Here is an 18,903-nt window from a genome sequence, read left to right on the forward strand (position 1 = left end):
TTATTTGATTTGTTGGTTTTAAGTTTTATTTGTTTTTTAAACTCTTTTCTTTTAATGAACACATTCAGAGTCGGAGTTTTAAACGTAAATGGAGCGAGGGACAGTAAGAAGAGAACATCAATTTATGAATTTAACAAGATGAAGGCCAACGATGTTCTCTTCTTACAAGAGACGCACAGCGACAGCACCAACGAGGCGGACTGGAGGAGGGAGTGGGGGGGGAAGTCCTTCTGAGCCACAACACCAACCTCAGCGGAGGAGTGGGCTTCCTCTTCTCCAGGGCCTTCAGCCCGCAGTCACTGGAGGTCAAACACATCGTGGAGGGGAGGCTGTTCTTTGTGAAAGCACGGTTCGACCTTTTTAACGTGGTTTTTATAAATATCTATGCTCCAACAACTGGGACAGAGAGGCAGCTGTTTTTATCCAAACTTAATGATGTTTTAAATGACTGTGCCTCGGAGGATTTTTTATTCTTGGGAGGGGATTTTAACTGCACAGAGGATGATTTTAATGACAGAAACCACACAGAGCCACATCCAGCTTCACAGCAGGTGCTGAGGAGGCTGGTCCATTCTCACGGCCTGGTGGACGTGTGGAGAAGGATGCATCCGGACTGCCGACAGTACACATGGTCCCACGTTAGGGAGGGAAGGATCTCCTCAGCCAGGTTAGACCGTATTTATGTTTTAAGCACCATTTTAATATTTTAAAATGTGCAGCATTGTTCGCTGGTTTTACTGATCACTCTTTGGTTTTATGTCATGTTTTATTAGGAATTTTTACCCAGGAGCGCATATTGGCATTTTAATACAGTTTTAACTTTCGATAGGAATTTTAGAGAGGTGTTGTTTTATTTTGGGGCAGTTTTAGGCTGAGGAAGAGTGATTTTAATAATCTTAGGCAGTGGTGGGACCGTGGTAAGGTGGAAATTAAGCTCCTTTGTCAGCAGCACACTTTCAACGTCACTAGAGACGTCACCAGATCTATGAAGGACCTGGAGACTGAGATAGTGGACCTAGAAAGTTTAAGCGAGTCCACAGGAGATCGAGGACATATTGAAGTCCTCTGAAGTAAAAAGGCGGCTCTCGCCGACCTGTTCGAAGTAAAGTGCAAGGCGCACTGGTCAGGTCCCGATTCCAGACCATCGCGGAGATGGACACTCCTCTAGCTTCTTCTTCGGCCTGGAGAAGAGGAGTGGGCAGGGGCGAGTGATCCACTCACTGCTGACGGACGCAGGGCAGTCGGTTGTGGAGCCAAGCCAGATCCGGAAGCGAGCGGTGGGGTTTACTCCTCCCTTTATGCCACTGAGTATAGGGAGGAGCGAGAGTCGGCGGAGGGGCTCTGTGGGGAGCTGCCTCAGGTCTCCGAGGAGACTAATGAGGAGCTCGACAGACCCATAACCCCCCAAGAGCTGAAAGCTGCCCTGCAGGAATGCAGGAGGCGCGCCCCCGGAATCGACGGCCTCCCCGCTGAATTCTACAAGAAATACTGGGATGTCCTCGGAAGGGACATCCTAGACGTCTTCAATGAGAGTCTGGCCTCTGGTTCCATGCCGATGTCCTGCGGAGGCAGTGCTGACGCTACTGCCAAAAGGAAACCCGCAGGACATCGGTAACTGGCGCCCTGTGTCTCTGCTGTGTGTGGATTACAAGCTTCTGTCCAGGGTCCTGGCCTCCAGGCTGAGGGGAGCTATGGAGCAGGTCCTCCATCGGGACCAGACCTACTGTGTGCCCGGCAGGTCCATGGTGGACAACGTCCACCTCATTCGGGACGTTTTGGAGGTCTCCAGCTCGTTGGGTATGGATACTGGTCTGATTTCTCTAGATCAGGAAAGGCTTTTGACCGCGTTGAACACGGCTTCCTCTGGAAAGTTCTGGGGAAGTTTGGGTTCAGCGCTGGTTTCATAGCTAAGATCAAGGTGTTGTACAGTAATGTTGAGAGTGTGCTGAAGATAAACGGCAGGCTGTGTGCTCCTTTTAGAGTGAGTAGAGGGGTCCGGCAGGGCTGTGCTCTGTCCGGGATGCTCTACGCACTCTCCCTCGAGCCCCTCCTCATTAAAATACGCTCTAGCCTACATGGTTTGGTTTTACCTGGTTTTAGTAAAGGAATGATTTTATCGCCATATGCCGACGACGTTGTTGTTTTTATCAAGAATCAAAATGATGTAAACCTTTTAAATCAAATAGTACATGATTTTAGCACGGCATCATCAGCGAGGGTGAACTGGAAGAAAAGCGAAGCCCTCGCTGTGGGGGAGTGGCGTGGCGGCCTCTCGGTTCTTCCACAAAAGCTCATATGGAAAAAGGACGGTTTTAAATATTTAGGAATATACCTGGGGAAACCGAGCATGGTCCAGAAGAACTGGGAGGGCGTCACAGAGAAGATAGAGGGGAAACTTTCCAAGTGGAAGTGGCTGCTCCCCAGATGTCTTTTAAAGGTAGAGTACTGGTTTTAAACAATCTTATTGCATCCCAACTGTGGCACAGGTTGACCGTGTTAGACCCTCCCTCTGGCTTCTTAGCTAACATACAAAAGAAGATGGTGGATTTCTTTTGGGAGGGTCTACACTGGGTGCCACAGGGGTGCTGTTTTAGCCAGAGAGGAGGGGACAGGGCCTTGTCCACCTGGCCAGCCGGACGGCCACTTTTAGATTACAGTTTGTTCAGAAGTTTTAACGAGTCCGGGGTTTTAGTGTGGCGAGACGTGGCCAGCTGCATCCTCAGACGTGCTGACAACCTGGGGCTGGATACTGCTCTGTTTTAATAGACTCCAGCATTTTAAAACTAAGTGGGCTGCCTCCTTTTATCAGGGTGTTTTTAAGTCGTGGGCCCTTTTAAGCACGAAAGGTGCCCACAGTCTGACTCTCTGTTCTGGTTGTTGAGAGAATCATTAATTTATAATGCTCTACTGTACATTAGCAGCAGCTTCACCCTGGACTAACGGCGCTGCTGCGAACAAAGACCCTTTCCTGCAGCAGTTGGTGGATGCAGTGGGGCCGACGCTGAGCGACCCCCGGCCCTGGGCTCCTGCTGGGGATGCATTCCGACCGGGTGGCGAGGAGGCTCCTGGAGCTGTGGAGGCAGAGGCTGACCGGGTTGGAGAGGAGCCTCCTCAACGACTACAGCCAGCAGAGAGCAGAGCCGGACCCTGCAGACCCCTTCCCAAACATCTCCCTCAGCCCGGGGCTGGGGACTCACCGCCCCTGCTAAGAACGAGCCACCCAGAAAACTGCACACTGAACAAAGCAGACAAGAAGACTTTGTATTTTAACCTCGTGAAGAGCATCAACAGGTCCAGACTGTGCAACAGACCGCCCACTGTGTGGTCAGAGAGACTTGGGCATGGAGGCCCTGGCCCGCAGTGGGGGGTCCTATACAAGCCTCCCTAAGGAAAGGACCGCTGACCTCCAGTGGCGGATTTTACACGGTGCTGTCGCGTCCAACGCTTTTATTTCGGTAATCAATCCCGCTGTCCTGAGCCAGTGCCCCTTCTGTGACCTCCGGGAGACTATTTACCATGTTTTTAACGAGTGTAAGAGACTTTTGAGTTTCTTCGCTCTTTTAACAGTGGTTTTTAGTCTTTTTAATGTGGTTTTTACAGAAGGTTTTTATCATGGGAGCTGCCTACAAAAAAACAGAAAAAGAAAAGTGGCAGCTCCTAAATTTTTTATCCGGTGAAGCAAAAATGGCAATTTATTTAACTAGGAAGTCCCGGGTGGAAAACAGAGAGGGGCAGGAGGCCAAGGCAGTGTGGCTCTGTAACATCAGAGCCAGACTCTGGCTGGAGTTCAGGTTTTACAAGCACATTGGAGACCTGGATGCTTTTAAACAACGCTGGTGTTTTAAAGATATTGTTTGTTCTGTGGTAGAGGAGGAGCTGGAGTTTGCACCACTTTTTATTCGGTAAAACATGTTTTTCTTTTTTAATGTTTTTAATGTTTTGTTTGTTTGCTTTTATTTTAAATAACCTGATTTTTAAAACACTTTATTTGTAGAAAAACTTTGTGATGGAAAAAATGTAAATAAAGTGTTTTTCAAAAATCAAATCTCTCTCTCTCACTCTCTCTCTCCCTCTCTCTCTCTCCCTCTCTCTCTCTCACATTATTCTCCCCGTTAAATATGTATTGGTAGTTTATAGAGTTTCTTATCATAATGAAAGAGAACATTGTTCATTTAATTTTCTCAAACCTTTAATCATAAAGTACATCGTGCATCATAGTAACGTCTCTCTCTCTCTCTCTCTCTCTCTGCCTCTCTCTCTCTCTCTCCCTCTCTCTCTGCCTCTCTCTCCCTCTGCAGAGGAGAACACCTGGACGGTGATCCAGCACAACAACACGGAGCGGACCAGAGTCCCTCCCCCGCCTCCGGGTGTCGAGCAGCACTCGGTCCACTTTGACTACTCCACGGGGGAGGAGCAGCTGTCGGCCGCCATCAGCCAATCAGAGCACTGCGAACAGGAGCTGTCCTACCACTGCAGGAAGTCCCGCCTCCTCAACACGCCAGGTAAGGGCATGTCGAACACAAACGAAGCCGCTTGAGAAAAACTCCCTGTGGCTCTTCACGTCGACCTTGTGTGTGTGTGTGTGTGTGTGTGTGTGTGTGTGTGTGTGTATCAGAGGGCTCTCCCTTCAGCTGGTGGCTCGGTGGTGCCGGTGCCGGCGGCGTGCAGACGTACTGGGGCGGCGCCCAGCCCGGCAGCCGGCAGTGCGCCTGCGGCCTGCGCGGCGACTGCGTGGAGCCGCATCACTACTGCAACTGCGACGCCGACCGCGAGGAGTGGTGCTCGACTTTTATTAGTTTGTTTGTTTGTTTACGGGTCTTTTCAGGGATGTCCTGCTGTTGTGAATGTCCACGTCTCAGTTTGAGGATCTGCCATCAGCTCACCGCCATTTACAGGGAAAAAACAGCGGGAGATAAACCGAGAGAAAAAGTGTTGTTTTATAATTTAAAGACAATTTAGTCAAAAGCAACTCTCTTTCATTTCCTCCGTCTTGTTCGGTAACCGTGACGATGTGACGACGCCTGGCTGTGGTGGTAATGTGAATTATTTCAATAAAGCAATTTATTCAGTAGCTCATACAAAAAAAGTAACAGATACAATGGGGTCGTGCGTACATTAATATATAACGACATTTTTAATTGATTCATTCATTATTTCATTTGTTATGTCGTGTTTAAAAAAAAATGGTTTAGAAAAAGTTTTTTTGCAATGAGACTCATTTCAATGTTTTTCTTTCATTTTGGGTTCAGTTCACATCCCGCCTCACTTCCTGCCTCACTTCCTGCCTCACTTCCTGCCTCGCCTGGCCTCACTTCCCTTCTCCCAATCCTTCTCACTTCCCGCCTCACTTCCCACCTCACTTTCCCTCTCACTTTTCGCCTCACTTCCCTTCTCACTTCCCGCCTCACTTCCTGCCTCACTTCCCGCCTCACTTCCCGCTTCACTTCCCTTCTGACTTCCCTTCTCACGTCCCTTCTCACTTCCCTCCTCACTTCCCTTCTCACTTCCCTTCTCACTTCCATCCTCACTTCCCTTCTCACTTCCCTCCTCACTTCCCGCTTCACTTCCCATCTCACTTCCCTCTTCACTTCCCTTCTCACTTCCCGCCTCACTTCCTTTCCCAGCCCAGGCCTGTTTTTGCAGCTCTATCTTTACAGAGCGGAGCTGCCGCTCTTCAATATTTCATCGTGCTCACAAAGTGCCGTGTACACTCTCCTCGCTCTCAGTCCTTCCAGCCCCCGATGTATTTTTAACCCCCCACACACACACACACACACGTATCTTGAGTCTCGTGAAGCTGCGTTTGGGCGTGGCTGGAGGCGTCTTGTTTTGAGAGTAGCGGTTCTGGTAACTGCCGGTGGACGATGTTGACTCAGGATCCATGAATAATGAATAAATAAGTCCTCGCTGCATTGTTTACATCTAGTTACCACGTGGTAAAACAAACAACAACCCCACTAGCATAGTGTGTGTTACCATGACTCCTCCAGAGCAGAGCGTTTTATTCCTCTTTTTTTGCTCACGTCTTTTTCCTCCTGCAGGGCCGAAGACTCGGGCCTGCTCACCCACGGGGAGAACCTCCCGGTCAGGTCTCTGGTGCTGGGGGACGTCCGGAGGGCGGAGTCAGAGGCCGCCTACAGGGTGGGGCCGCTGCGTTGTCACGGAGACAGTGAGTCCAACCCAGTTCCTCACGGGGCCTGTTGTCACAGAAACCTTCCTGTTAGGAAAATTAAGTTGTATTATTCTGTCAAACATCCCATAATAAGTCCTCACACAACAAACTAGTGACACTCTAATGCAGTTCTTAGTTGAGACCCAGAAATCACATGATAGATTGTTTCTCTAATCCATTTAACACGTTGAAGTTCTTCTGTATTTACACACAGAAAAGGTGCATCCGGAACCGAACATGGTTCTTCAGAGCGAAACCGTAGAGGCACCATATCTGGTTCCTCAAAGAACCTTTCAAACCAAAGAGTTCTTTAAAGAACCTATACAAGTGTCTCAAAGAACCTTCAGCAAATTGTTCTTTAAGGCACCATTTCTGGTTCTTTAAAGAACCTTTCAAACCAGGGTTCTTTAAAGAACCATTTCCTTAAAGAGTTCTTCAAAGAACCTATAAAAGGGTCTCAAAGAACCTTAAAAACATGGTTCTTTAAGGCACCATTTTTGGTTCCAGAGATAACCTTAAAAACAAGGTTCTTTAAGGAACCATTTCTGGTTCTTTAATGAACCATTTCCTTAAATGGTTCTTCAAAGAACCTATAAAGGTGTCTCAAAGAACCTTAAAAACATGGTTCTTTCAGGCACCATTTATGGTTCTTTAAGTCACCATTTTTGGTTCCAGAGATAACCTTAAAACATGGTTCTTTAAGGAACCATTTATGGTTCTTTAAGGCACCATTTCCTCAAAGTGTTCTTGAAAGAACCTATAAAAGTGTCTCAAATGAAAGAGCGGTTCTCCAGTAGGTGATCTTTCTTGGTAGAACCACAAAGCCTTTAAAGAACCGTTTCAGAACCATTATGTTTGTGTGTGGTGAAAGCAAGAGGATATAAACCCCTGAGAGTTGTTTGGATTGTATTTGATGACAGCTGTCACCGGGCAACATTACAACTCTTTCCTTTCAAAACATTTAGTAATTGCAGTTTTTAACGACCTCATTAAATAGACACACGTACAGCCAGAGTTACCCTACAATGGAATTAACTAATTAACTATCACAGTTTTGTTAATGAGTTCCTCGATGTGATTGAAGTGACGCGTCGCCGTGCGTCCTCTCAGAGAACTTGTGGAACGCGGCATCCTTCGACACGGAGACGTCGTACCTCCACTTCCCCACCTTCCACGGGGAGCTGAGCGCCGACATCTCCTTCCTGTTCAAGACCACGGCGCCCTCGGGCGTCTTCCTGGAGAACCTGGGCATCGAAGACTTCATCCGCATCGAGCTGAGCTGTGAGTGTCGGAGCAGGAGGTTCACGAGAGTGTGTGTGTGTGTGTATAATAATGTATAATTGTATTTTTAGCTAGTTTTTTGCACTTCACAAAGACAATGCGTTTCTCTAAGTGTGTTACAGTAGAGGATGAAAACATCTCCCCTGATGTATCACTCTGATTATTATTTTATTGACGGTTTTCTGCTGTGTCTTCGTTTTTTTGCGATCGACTTCCTTCCCCCACAGAACGCAGCACGTCGGCTGTACATAAATACATGAAGAAATACAGAAATGTAGAAATAGATTTATTTAATGATATCCTGTTATTTATACCTTTTTTGTAAAGCATTTATTTATTCCTGTGTTTATATATTGATTATTACATTTATTTAAACATTTATTCATTTATTCTCGTATTTATTTATTTCAGCATTTATTTATTTATTCCTGTATTTATTTATAAATTTATTTAAACATTTATTTAATTATTTTATTTAATTTATTCCTGTATTTATATATTGATTGATACATATATTTAAACATGTATTCATTTATTCCTGTATTTTTTTTTTTTAAATTGTTTTACTCCTGTATTTATTCATTTATTTTATTTAATTTATTCCTGGATTTATTTATTTATAGATTTATTCATACATTTATTTAATTATTTAATTGTATTTATTTAATTATTTATTCATGCATTTATTTATGACATTTGATGTCCTCCATATAATTTAGCGGCGCTGTTTAGGAATGTAAAAGAGTTACACAACGTAAAAGTACGGACGCTCGTGTTTGTTTTCTGTTTGACTTTCGGCCTCATCGGTCTCAGCGCCGGTGAGTTCGAGCTCGTAGATAACGAGCGCCGGCCCTCACGGGACCACGATTCACAAACAAATTAAATGAATCCAAGGTGAAAGCCATAAAAATGAATTTAAATCTGTTGCAGAGCTGTTTTTTAATTTATTTATTAAGCCCTCTTGTTTTTTAATTTGACAGTTGCTTTACGATCTCTCTGGGTCGCTTCAGCCGTGACCCACCGTTAAAGTTCCTGCCGATTTATTATTGCGTAATGCCCGCGTTTAGGGGGCCGTAGTGTGTCGTTTAGATTATTACAGTAATAACCAACAGGCTGTTATTTAGCTTCTGTGGTGCCGTGGAAATGTGTCAGGGTGTGAGGCGTATGTTTACCGCCGGCTGTATATTGTGTAATTTAAATTATAGCTGTATTACCCAACAAGGTGTCCTTGTGTTTATACGGTTATGACTGCGGTGCCGTTTTATGGGCAGCAGATGTCTGCGTCATTCACAAACAGCTTGTGTGGACGCCTCCAATCAGTTGTTACCGTCATCCATGAGTTCGTTCACCTCGTTTTGCCTTCCTAGTTTGGTTCGGATTGCTTTTTTTTACTCTGGAGGAAGTTGTTTTAGGAATTGGATTCAAAGGGACATACACACGGAATCTAATAATACAGGGACCCCCTCTCCTCGGGGGAAATCACAGTCGCCGTGGTCGTTTCCGGCTCTGAGCGCCGCTGCTCTGCTGCCGGTTTAACGCGGATCGCTTCGCAACTTGGAGGCTGAGAACAAATCCTGTGAGGAGTTCCTGCAGGAGGCTGAGCTGCCGTTTCATCCGGCGCCGCCCAGTAACTCGTCCTCGGCTTCCACCGGCACGGCGTGAGCGGCGGAGGTTTGCTTCGCCCGCGCTCTCCTAAATCTGATTTTTTCTCTCGGTTGGTTTAGAGAGAAAAGTTGAGCAGGAGGAAGAATAAGACGTTGAGAACTGAGGCGCTGTTCGTGGTGCTGAAACAGGGCGGCGCCAACAGGGCCGAGGCGCTGTCCGTACTACTGAAACAGGTCCAAGGCGTCTTTGGTACTGAACGGGTCCATGGTGCTGTCCGTGGTACTGAAACGGCCCATGGTGCTGTCCGTGGCACTGAAACGGGTACATGGTGCTGTCTGTGGTACTGAACGGGTACATGGTGCTGTCTGTGGTACTGAACGGGTCCATGGTGCTGTCCGTGGTACTGAAACGGGTACATGGTGCTGTCTGTGGTACTGAACGGGTACATGGTGCTGTCTGTGGTACTGAACGGGTCCATGGTGCTGTCCGTGGTACTGAACGGGTACATGGTGCTGTCTGTGGTACTGAACGGGTACATGGTGCTGTCTGTGGTACTGAACGGGTCCATGGTGCTGTCCGTGGTACTGAAACGGGTACATGGTGCTGTCCGTGGTACTGAAACGGGTACATGGTGCTGTCTGTGGTACTGAACGGGTCCATGGTGCTGTCTGTGGTTCTGAAAGTAAAATTGTCCATTATAAGTGACAATTTCCAAATATTAAAGGTGTGAAAGTTTTGAACTCTTCAATAATTGATCAACAAGATGTTTCTGATAACCGTGTGTGTCATCCGCAGGTTTGATATGGAAAATAAAGTGACGATTGCGCTCAGATTTTGTATGTAAAAAATATATATGACTATTTATTTAGCCTTAAACACAAATGAAGGTTTCTATCAATCTTGATCTCATTAATTAATTACTGTTTTGAAGTCTGAGGTCTTTTTTGGGTCCAGATGAAGATAATTTTCTGCTTAACACCAACAATTAATTAGTTTTCTGTCCAAACTAAAATACAACTGACACTTTTTTAATATTTTATTTTGCATTGCTCAATCAAAGAAGAATCGGCGAATGAAAAGCTTTTTTGAATCCATCTCCTTTATTCAATGTGTTTTTTTATGATGGTTTAATTAACACTTCGTATTTTGAGAATCTTTTGCTTGATTTGTAAAAATATCTATTGCACGAAAATGAAACACATCTGGTTGCCGAGCAACCGAGTAACTTCACAGTGTTCTGTTCGTCAAACAAAGAGCGAGATGTGCGGTTGAGATAGGATGAATGATGATCTAATTATGACTCACACATTGCATTAATTGCCCCCCCCCCCCTCTCCCTCCATCAGCCCCCACCCGGGTGGTCTTCTCCTTCGACGTCGGCAACGGGCCGCTGGAGGTCGGCGTGGAGTCGAGCGTTCCCCTGAACGACGACCGGTGGCATCGAGTCCGAGCCGAGCGCAACGTCAAGGAGGCGTCGCTGCGTCTGGACCGACTTCCTGTGGCCGCGCGGGACGCCCCCGCCGACGGACACCTGCACCTGCAGCTCAACAGCCAGCTGTTCGTAGGTGAGGAGCGAGGACTTTCTTTCTTGTTGTCTTGTAGGACACATAAATGTCACGCATAAATAAATGAAGAAATACGTGTGGACACATAAAAAGAGACATAAATAAATGAATAAATACAGAAATGTAGAAATAGATTTATTTAATGATGTCCTGTTTAGGTATAACTTATTTATACATTTATTTAAGCATTTATTTATTTATTCCTGTATTTATGTATTTATTCATACATTTATTTAAGCATTTATTTATTCATGTATTTATTTATTCATACATTTATTTAATTATGTATGTATTTATTCCTCTATTTATCTATGTGTACCTTTATTTATTTATTCCTGTATTATTTATTTATTCCTGTATTATTTATTTATTTATACCTTTATTCAAGCATTTATGTATGTATTCCTGTATTTATCTATTTGTACCTTTATTTAAGCATGTATTTATTTATTCCTGTATTATTTATTTGTTTATACATTTATTTAAGCATTTACTTATTCCTGTATTTTTTCATGCATTTTTAAAATGTATTCATAATTAAGACATTGTATGTCCTCCATATAACTTGGCGGTGCTGTTTAGGAATGTAAAAGAGTTACACAATATAAAAGTAAAGTCGTGTGTGTTTTCTATTTGACTTTTGTCCTCATCGGTCTCAGTGCTCAGTTCAAGGCCACTTCTCAAGTCTTCTGGATGTTTCGTTCTGTGCCTTCTCTCATCTCTCAGGCACTAACTTCCACACACACACACACACACACACACACACACACACACACACACTCACTTCTCTCATCTCTTATTCTCTTATCACTCTCCAGAGAATTGCTCGTCCTGTCTTGGCAGCTGGATCACAGGACTTCAAGTCAAATATCTTTTTAGTCTCTCCCGGGCAGACAAAAAAAAATAAAACATGAGTTTCTTTCCCGAGTTCCCACCAGGCAGCAGCGAAACACAGACAGGAACAGTGCGTTGTCTCGTGGCTCGAAGCTTTAAGTGTATATGTTACATAAGGAGGCTTTCAGTCATCTTCACGAGGGAGTAGAGAGTTTACTGTTCACGTCAGTTCATATCACAGCGAGCCAAGCGGCGTTACAACCACAGAGAACAATTACATTCTACCCTCCATTGTTTTAAAATTGACGTTCACTGTTTCACAACGAAAACATTGTTAAAGAAACATTGCTCTACAGCGCCACTAGTGGACAGAAACGTCCCTGTTCCTTCATCAAACAAAAAGACGACGCGTCAGACTGGGCTCCTCAGAAGAGGGGGAACACATCCTCTCTCTCTCTACGTATGTTAATCTGTAGACCGGCTCGCAATGTCGGACATGAAACCTGGACCTGTACGTGACTCTACAGGCAGTTATAATAATAATATTAATAATAATAATAACCGTCAGCGAGCCGAGAACCTCCAACACAAACTTCATCAATACTGCAGATTTGATTTCCCTCTCAACTTCCATCGGTTATGAATTCATCCATGTGACCTCTCACCGGAGCTACAGGGGGGGGGGGGGGGGGGGGATGATGAAAACAGGTATTCAAGGTATCAGGTATTTTCATTGTGCAAATATTATGTATGCTGCTTGGTATCAGTACACAAACACACACTGTAGTAGGGGGAAAACAATCCCGCAAACAGGGCCTGTGTGTGTTTACCTCTGGGTGATCCAGGACTCATGTGTGTGTGTTTGAATGACAATGTGCTGTTGTGTATTTTATTCAGTCAATCATTGCAATACAATATAATAATATTCTATAAAATATACAAAACAGAAAGACTGAAAAGGTATAGGTAGAAGAATAAATGATTATATATTCCTATCGTAAATTCTTATAATCAAATAAATCAGAAAATTAATATAAAATAATATTCTATATATATAATGTTTTCTTTTCTTTATTATTTTTCTTTTCTTTCTATACATATATATATATATATATAGAAAGAAAGGAACTATATATTCTTTTAAATAATAATAATAAAAATATTTTCTTTATGATTTTTCTTTATTTTCTGATTTATTTGATTGTAATAATTAAGGATAGGAATATATAACCATGTTTTCTTCTACCTTTTCAGTCTTTCTGTTTATTATATATATATATATATATATTTATTTATATATATGTATATATATATATATATATATATATATTTATATGCCACACTGGGGAATGAGACAAACAGGGTTTGAATACACAGGGAGGTGAAGTTGATTGGACACTGGGGAACGAGACACAGGTGGACACAATGAGGGCGGGGCCAGCAATCACACAGAAGGAAACAATCAGGACCAGGGCAGATAACCACAGGGACACAGATGACACAAGGACTTCAAAATAAGACACAAAACAAGACAGAAACTCCGGGTCATGACACCATATGCATAGGTTTCAATCAATTCAATTCAATTCAATTCAGTTTATTTGTATAGCCCAATTTCACAAATTACAAATTTGTCTCGGAGTGCTTTACAATCTGTACACATAGACATCCCTGCCCCAAAACCTCACATCGGACCAGGAAAAACTCCCAAATAACCCTTCAGGGGGAAAAAAAGGGAAGAAACCTGGAGGAGAGCAACAGAGGAGGATCCCTCTCCTAGGATGGACAGATGCAATAGATGTAATGTGTACAGAAGGACAGATTTAGAGTTAAAATACATTCAATGAATATGACAGAGTGTATGAATAGTTCATAGTAGGCATATTCCACGATGGAGACCTCCACGATCCATCAGGCAGATGGCGGTGGGGAGGAGGTGGGCGGAGTCTCAACAGGACAGTGGCGTAGTCATGAGCAGGAATTCCACGACCCAGACGATCCATCAGGCAGATAGGATCTATGCCGTCTCATAGGGTCCGATGACCCCATGAGACGTAAAGTCAAAAGGACTTCCGGGAGAAAGCAGAGTTAGTAACGTGTGATTGAGAGATGAAAATTCATCCTTAAGGAGAGAAAAAGAGGAGATAGGTACTCAGTGCATCCTAATACGTCCCCCGGCAGCTATAAGCCTATAGCAGCATATCAAGGGGCTGGACCAGGGCAAACCTGATTCAGCCCTAACTATAAGCTCTGTCAAGAGGAAGGTCTTAAGTCTACTCTCAAACGAGGTGACTGTGTCTGCCTCCCGGACTGAAAATGGAAGCTGGCTCCATAAACGAGGAGCTTGATAACTAAAGGCTCTGGCTCCCATTCTACTTTTTAAGACTCTAGGAACTACAAGTAGTCCCGCATTTAGTGAGCGTAGCTCTCTAGTGGGGCAATATGGTACGACAAGCTCCTTAAGATATGATGGAGCATCACCAATCAAGGCTTTGTAGGTTAAGAGAAGAATTTTAAAAGTGATTCTTGATTTTACTGGGAGCCAGTGCAGAGCAGCTAGTGCAGGAGTGATGTGATCTCTTTTCTTAGTTTTAGTGAGAACACGAGCTGCAGCATTCTGGATCAACTGGAGGGACCTAAGAGATTTATTAGAGCAGCCTGCTAATAAGGAGTTGCAGTAATCCAGTCTCGAAGTAACGACCGCGTGAACCAATTTTCTGCATCTTTTTGAGACAAGATGTGCCTGATTTTTGAAATATTACGTAGATGAAAGAATGCAGTCCTTGAGATTTGCTTTACGTGGGAGTTAAAGGACAAGTAAAGATCAAAGATAACGCCAAGATTCTTTACAGTGGTGTTGGATGCCAGGGCAATGCCGTCTACAGAATCCACATCACCAGATAATTGATCTCTGAGGTGCTCAGGGCCGATTAAAATTACTTCGGTTTTGTCTGAGTTTAACATCAAGAAGTTGCAGGTCATCCATGTTTTTATGTCTTTAAGACATGCTTGAATTTTACAGAGTTGGTTGCTCTCCTCTGGTTTTATCGATAAATATAGTTGAGTGTCATCTGCATAACAATGAAAGTTTATGGAGTGTTTCCTGATAATATTGCCCAAAGGAAGCATGTATAAGGTAAATAAAATTGGTCCAAGCACAGAACCTTGTGGAACTCCGTGATTAACGTTGGTGGTTATCGGCGTCATCGTTTACAAATACAAACTGAGATCGATCTGATAAATAGGATTTAAACCAAATTAGTGCCGTGCCTGAAATGCCAATCGACTGCTCCAGTCTCTGTAACAGGATGTCATGGTCAATGGTGTCGAATGCAGCACTAAGGTCTAACAAGACCAGGACAGAGAGGAGTCCTTTATCTGCTGCCATTAAGAGGTCATTTGTAATTTTCACCAGTGCCGTCTCGGTGCTGTGGTGTTTTCTAAATCCTGATTGAAATTTCTCAAATAAACTATTATGATGTAGAAAGTCGCACAACTGATTTGCGACCACTTTCTCATGCTGGGCTTTCTCATGCTGGGCTTATTTTCCAGAATGTTCTGGTTCTTCATTATGTGGCTTGATGGTTTAGATTTGGCAGGAATGAAGAACGTCCACCTCTCCTAATGTAGCGTGACAATAAAAACAAGTCCAAAGTGTTTACTGTGAATATATTAGCTCTCTGAAGGACACGTTGACTGTAAAGTGCATAATATATGTTTATGAATAAATGACTATTCATATCTGCTCAGATGCATGTAATCATAAACCATTTTATTCATGAGCCTTCGACGAAATAACGAGGAAAAATGTTGACTTTAGTTTGGGTTCCTAATCCTTTAGTTAATTTTCGATAAACACACACACCGTGCATATACATGCGAGATTATAGATTCATACGGCAGCCCGCTCAGTGTCGTCTCCCACGGATTCATCAAACATAATCCATTAAACACTGTATTTATGAGCCTTTAATATTCTTTGTGCAGATTCACAAGGCAGTGGATTATATGGTTTTGATTAATAACCCGTGTTATTGCGTCGCTGGAGTTACGAGCCACGCGATTGCTTTTACACTTTCTTTATCGCCTGATATGTGGAGGTGGAACATATTCACACGCAGCCCTTTCAATGTCTGCATTCTCTGCAAAGCAATATTTCACATTGCTCGTCTACTCGGATAGAGAACCAGTAGTTGCTGCTGCGCTGATGTATCTATTATATTTGACCTTTTACCTCGCTACTTTAACCCCCCCCCCCACACACACACACCCCTTGTGCTTTTCTTCTTCTTCTTTGTTTTCTCTAGAATATATATGTAATTATATTATATATATTATGTATAATTATTATGTATATACTGTATATTATAGATAATTAAATATATAATATATCAATATATATAATATATTAATATTATACATATATATCAATATATATATGATTCTATATATGATATGAGAATATATATACATAATTATATATACAGTATATATATATTATATACAAGTATTATGCATATATATTATATATCATTATATGTATAATATATATATATATAATATATTAATAGTATATATATATATATCAATATATATATACATATGATTATATATATTATGATATCAGTATACATATATTATTATATTATTTTATAAGAAATGTCATCCAAATATATTTTTTAGTATCATGGTCTGACTTGCCTAAACTCGGAGGAGTTTTTGGATAAAACACTCGACACTGACTTGACGCCTTGGCAGTGAGAAGTCAGTGAGTTGAGCATCGTGTCGACACACAAGCTTCTAAAAGTCGACTTTTGAGCCCAAATGAGTTTTTTCACGCGACGCCTTGAGCTGCTCCGCTGTCGTCGTGGCAGACAGGAAGCCGACTGCAGCGAGACATTTGGAGCATTGACACATTTGAACTCTGATAAGAGCCATCACATATGAGGACTATCTATATGTGTGTGTGTGTGTGTGTGTGTGTGTGTGTGTGTGTGTGTGGACATTACTATATATCTTTACGTGCTCAGGTTTGCAGCTACTATGAAAAGACATCTTGACAGATTGCCGCGTCGGGTGCTGGAGACGGTGAAAGGCTGCGAGGGGAAAGTGATTGAAAGGGAAGGAAAGTGGCCATTTTGGACGGAGGAGGACGTGGAAACGTTTGTTCTCGATTTTCAAGGTTTTTCTTTCCACCTAGAGCTTCTTTCCTCGCTGCCGTTTCACCATCGTGTCATTTTCTAAGAGGAGTCGTGACAGTTTAGAGCCTCAGGGTGGAGGAGAGGAGACAAGGAGGAGGAGAAATGGAAGAAATAATGTCCACCAAAGGACCAGTCTTTGTTCTGGAAGTGATATCTTTGATTCCTTCATGACATCTCCCCCATTCAATGTTTAACATCAAGAAATAAATAATTGACATCTTTTTTTTTTGCTTCATATTTCATGACTTTTCCTGATTTGTTGGGTAACCATAAAATTCCCATGATGATATGTTCACTATGTCCTGAACACATCGGTGTTCTTGTGTAAAACACATCATAAATACCAACATGTGGTTGTTGTGGATGGGATTGAGTTCTCTGTAAGATACAGTTTTTAAGCTTTAACCTCACTTAAAACCAAATGTCCGTCTCTGTCTGCCGTTGTCTCCAGGAGGCACGGCGTCCCGGCAGAAGGGCTTCCGGGGCTGCATCCGCTCCCTGCAGCTGAACGGCGTGGCCCTGGACCTGGAGGAGAGGGCCACGGTGACGCCGGGGGTCCGGCCCGGCTGCCCGGGGCACTGCAGCAGCTACGGGCCGCTGTGCCGGAACCGGGGCCGCTGCGTGGAGCGAGCCGCCGGCTTCCACTGCGACTGCAGCCGCTCGGCCTACACCGGAGTCTTCTGCCATACAGGTAGGCCATATGTAGATACACACACACACACACACACACACACACACACATACACATGCACACAATAGATCAATATATATATATTTATATATATAAATATATATAATCATATGTATACAGGACTGTCTCAGAAAATTAGAATATTGTGATGAAGTTCTTTATTTTCTGTAATGCAATTAAAAAAACAAAAATGTCATGCATTCTGGATTCATTACAAATCAACTGAAATATTGCAAGCCTTTTATTCTTTTAATATTGCTGATTATGGCTTACAGCTTAAGAAAACTCTAAAATCCTATCTCATAAAATTTTAATATTTCCTCAGACCAAGTAAAAAAAAAGATTTATAACAGTGGTGTATTTGTGGTATGACATCGTCTTTAAAATAAAAAAGGGAGTGAATATAAAAGATAATGTAGAAACCAGAAAGACAAATACTTGATTTGAAAATGTAAAAAGAAAAGCCTTGGTTTAGATTAAAATGTAGTTTTGGTCACTTTTTTTCTTCTTTTTCTTACCATTTTGGATACCGCCAAAATAAGAGCCCGTCGCTGTCACCTCTCTTTTCTCCAGAGGTGTCGGCCAGCTTCACACCGGGGACCTCCGTCAGCTACACCTTCAAGGGGCCGCACGAGTCGGGCGGGAACGCCAGCGGCCGGCCGGCCTCCGTCTCCTCCGACGCCACGCCGAGGGCCGAGAACGTGTCCCTGAGCTTCAGGACCAATCGGAGTCCGGCTCTGCTGCTCTACGTCAGCTCCTCCCACCGGCAGTCCCTGGCCCTGCTCGTCAACAAGCTCGGTGGGTGTGGGGGGGGGGACTTTTATTTTGAAGGGGATGTGTGTGCGTGGCAGATGCAAAAGATTCAAGTCTTGTTTTTTTTTATCGTCTCATCTACCTCGACTTCTCTTCCCTGCAGCGTTTATTTAATTAGATTATTTTTTTATTTTCAACAAGCCTCCTATTCTCTCTCTCTCTCTCTCAGGCCTTTTTCACATTCCTTTCTTCTCTCCTCTTGAGGTTGAACGTCCTCTATCTTCTCACAAGCTTATTTCCCTCCTTTCCGCCTCCTCTCCTCGTCCTCCTCTTCTTTCACACTCTTTCACACCTTTTTTTCAAATCCTTTCTCACCCTCCATCGCTCCCATTCTCATTAATTACGTCTCTTTACTTCTCCTTTTCTACTCACTCTTAATTCTTTTATATTCTTCTTCTCAAGACCCTTCACGCCCGTCTTCACCTTCCTCCCTCAACCATTTTCAACCACTTTCCTCTCCTTCCTCCTCATCTTACACCTCTTCTCTCCTCCTCCTCTCAATCATGCCATCCTTTCCACGGTATCAATGTCGCCTCTATACCTTCTTCCTCCCTCTCTCTCCTCCTCCTCTACTCTATACCTTCTTCCTCCCTCTCCCTCCTCCTCCTCTCACTCATGCCATCCTCTCCATGATATCGACATAATCTCAATACCTTCTTCCTCCCTCTCTCCTCCTCCTCCTCCTTCTGTGATCTCTTCTTCCTCCATCCACCACTCAACCTCCGAGACCCGATGACTTTG

The 18,903-nt window shown here is 43.4% G+C and overlaps 1 protein-coding gene across 1 annotated transcript in view; it reads left to right on the plus strand.

Annotated features, from left to right (window-relative positions):
* The window catches only part of LOC130198359 (contactin-associated protein-like 4), a 74,419-nt gene that overhangs the window by 41,626 nt on the left and 13,890 nt on the right, over window positions 1-18,903 (plus strand). Inside the window, 7 exon segments of the mRNA XM_056421512.1 lie at window positions 4,299-4,502; window positions 4,616-4,778; window positions 6,042-6,169; window positions 7,283-7,453; window positions 10,405-10,623; window positions 17,110-17,349; window positions 17,923-18,147. Coding sequence (XP_056277487.1) covers window positions 4,299-4,502; window positions 4,616-4,778; window positions 6,042-6,169; window positions 7,283-7,453; window positions 10,405-10,623; window positions 17,110-17,349; window positions 17,923-18,147 — 1,350 coding nt within the window.

The sequence above is a fragment of the Pseudoliparis swirei genome, chromosome 8 (assembly GCF_029220125.1).
Source record: "Pseudoliparis swirei isolate HS2019 ecotype Mariana Trench chromosome 8, NWPU_hadal_v1, whole genome shotgun sequence".
Taxonomy (NCBI): domain Eukaryota; kingdom Metazoa; phylum Chordata; class Actinopteri; order Perciformes; family Liparidae; genus Pseudoliparis; species Pseudoliparis swirei.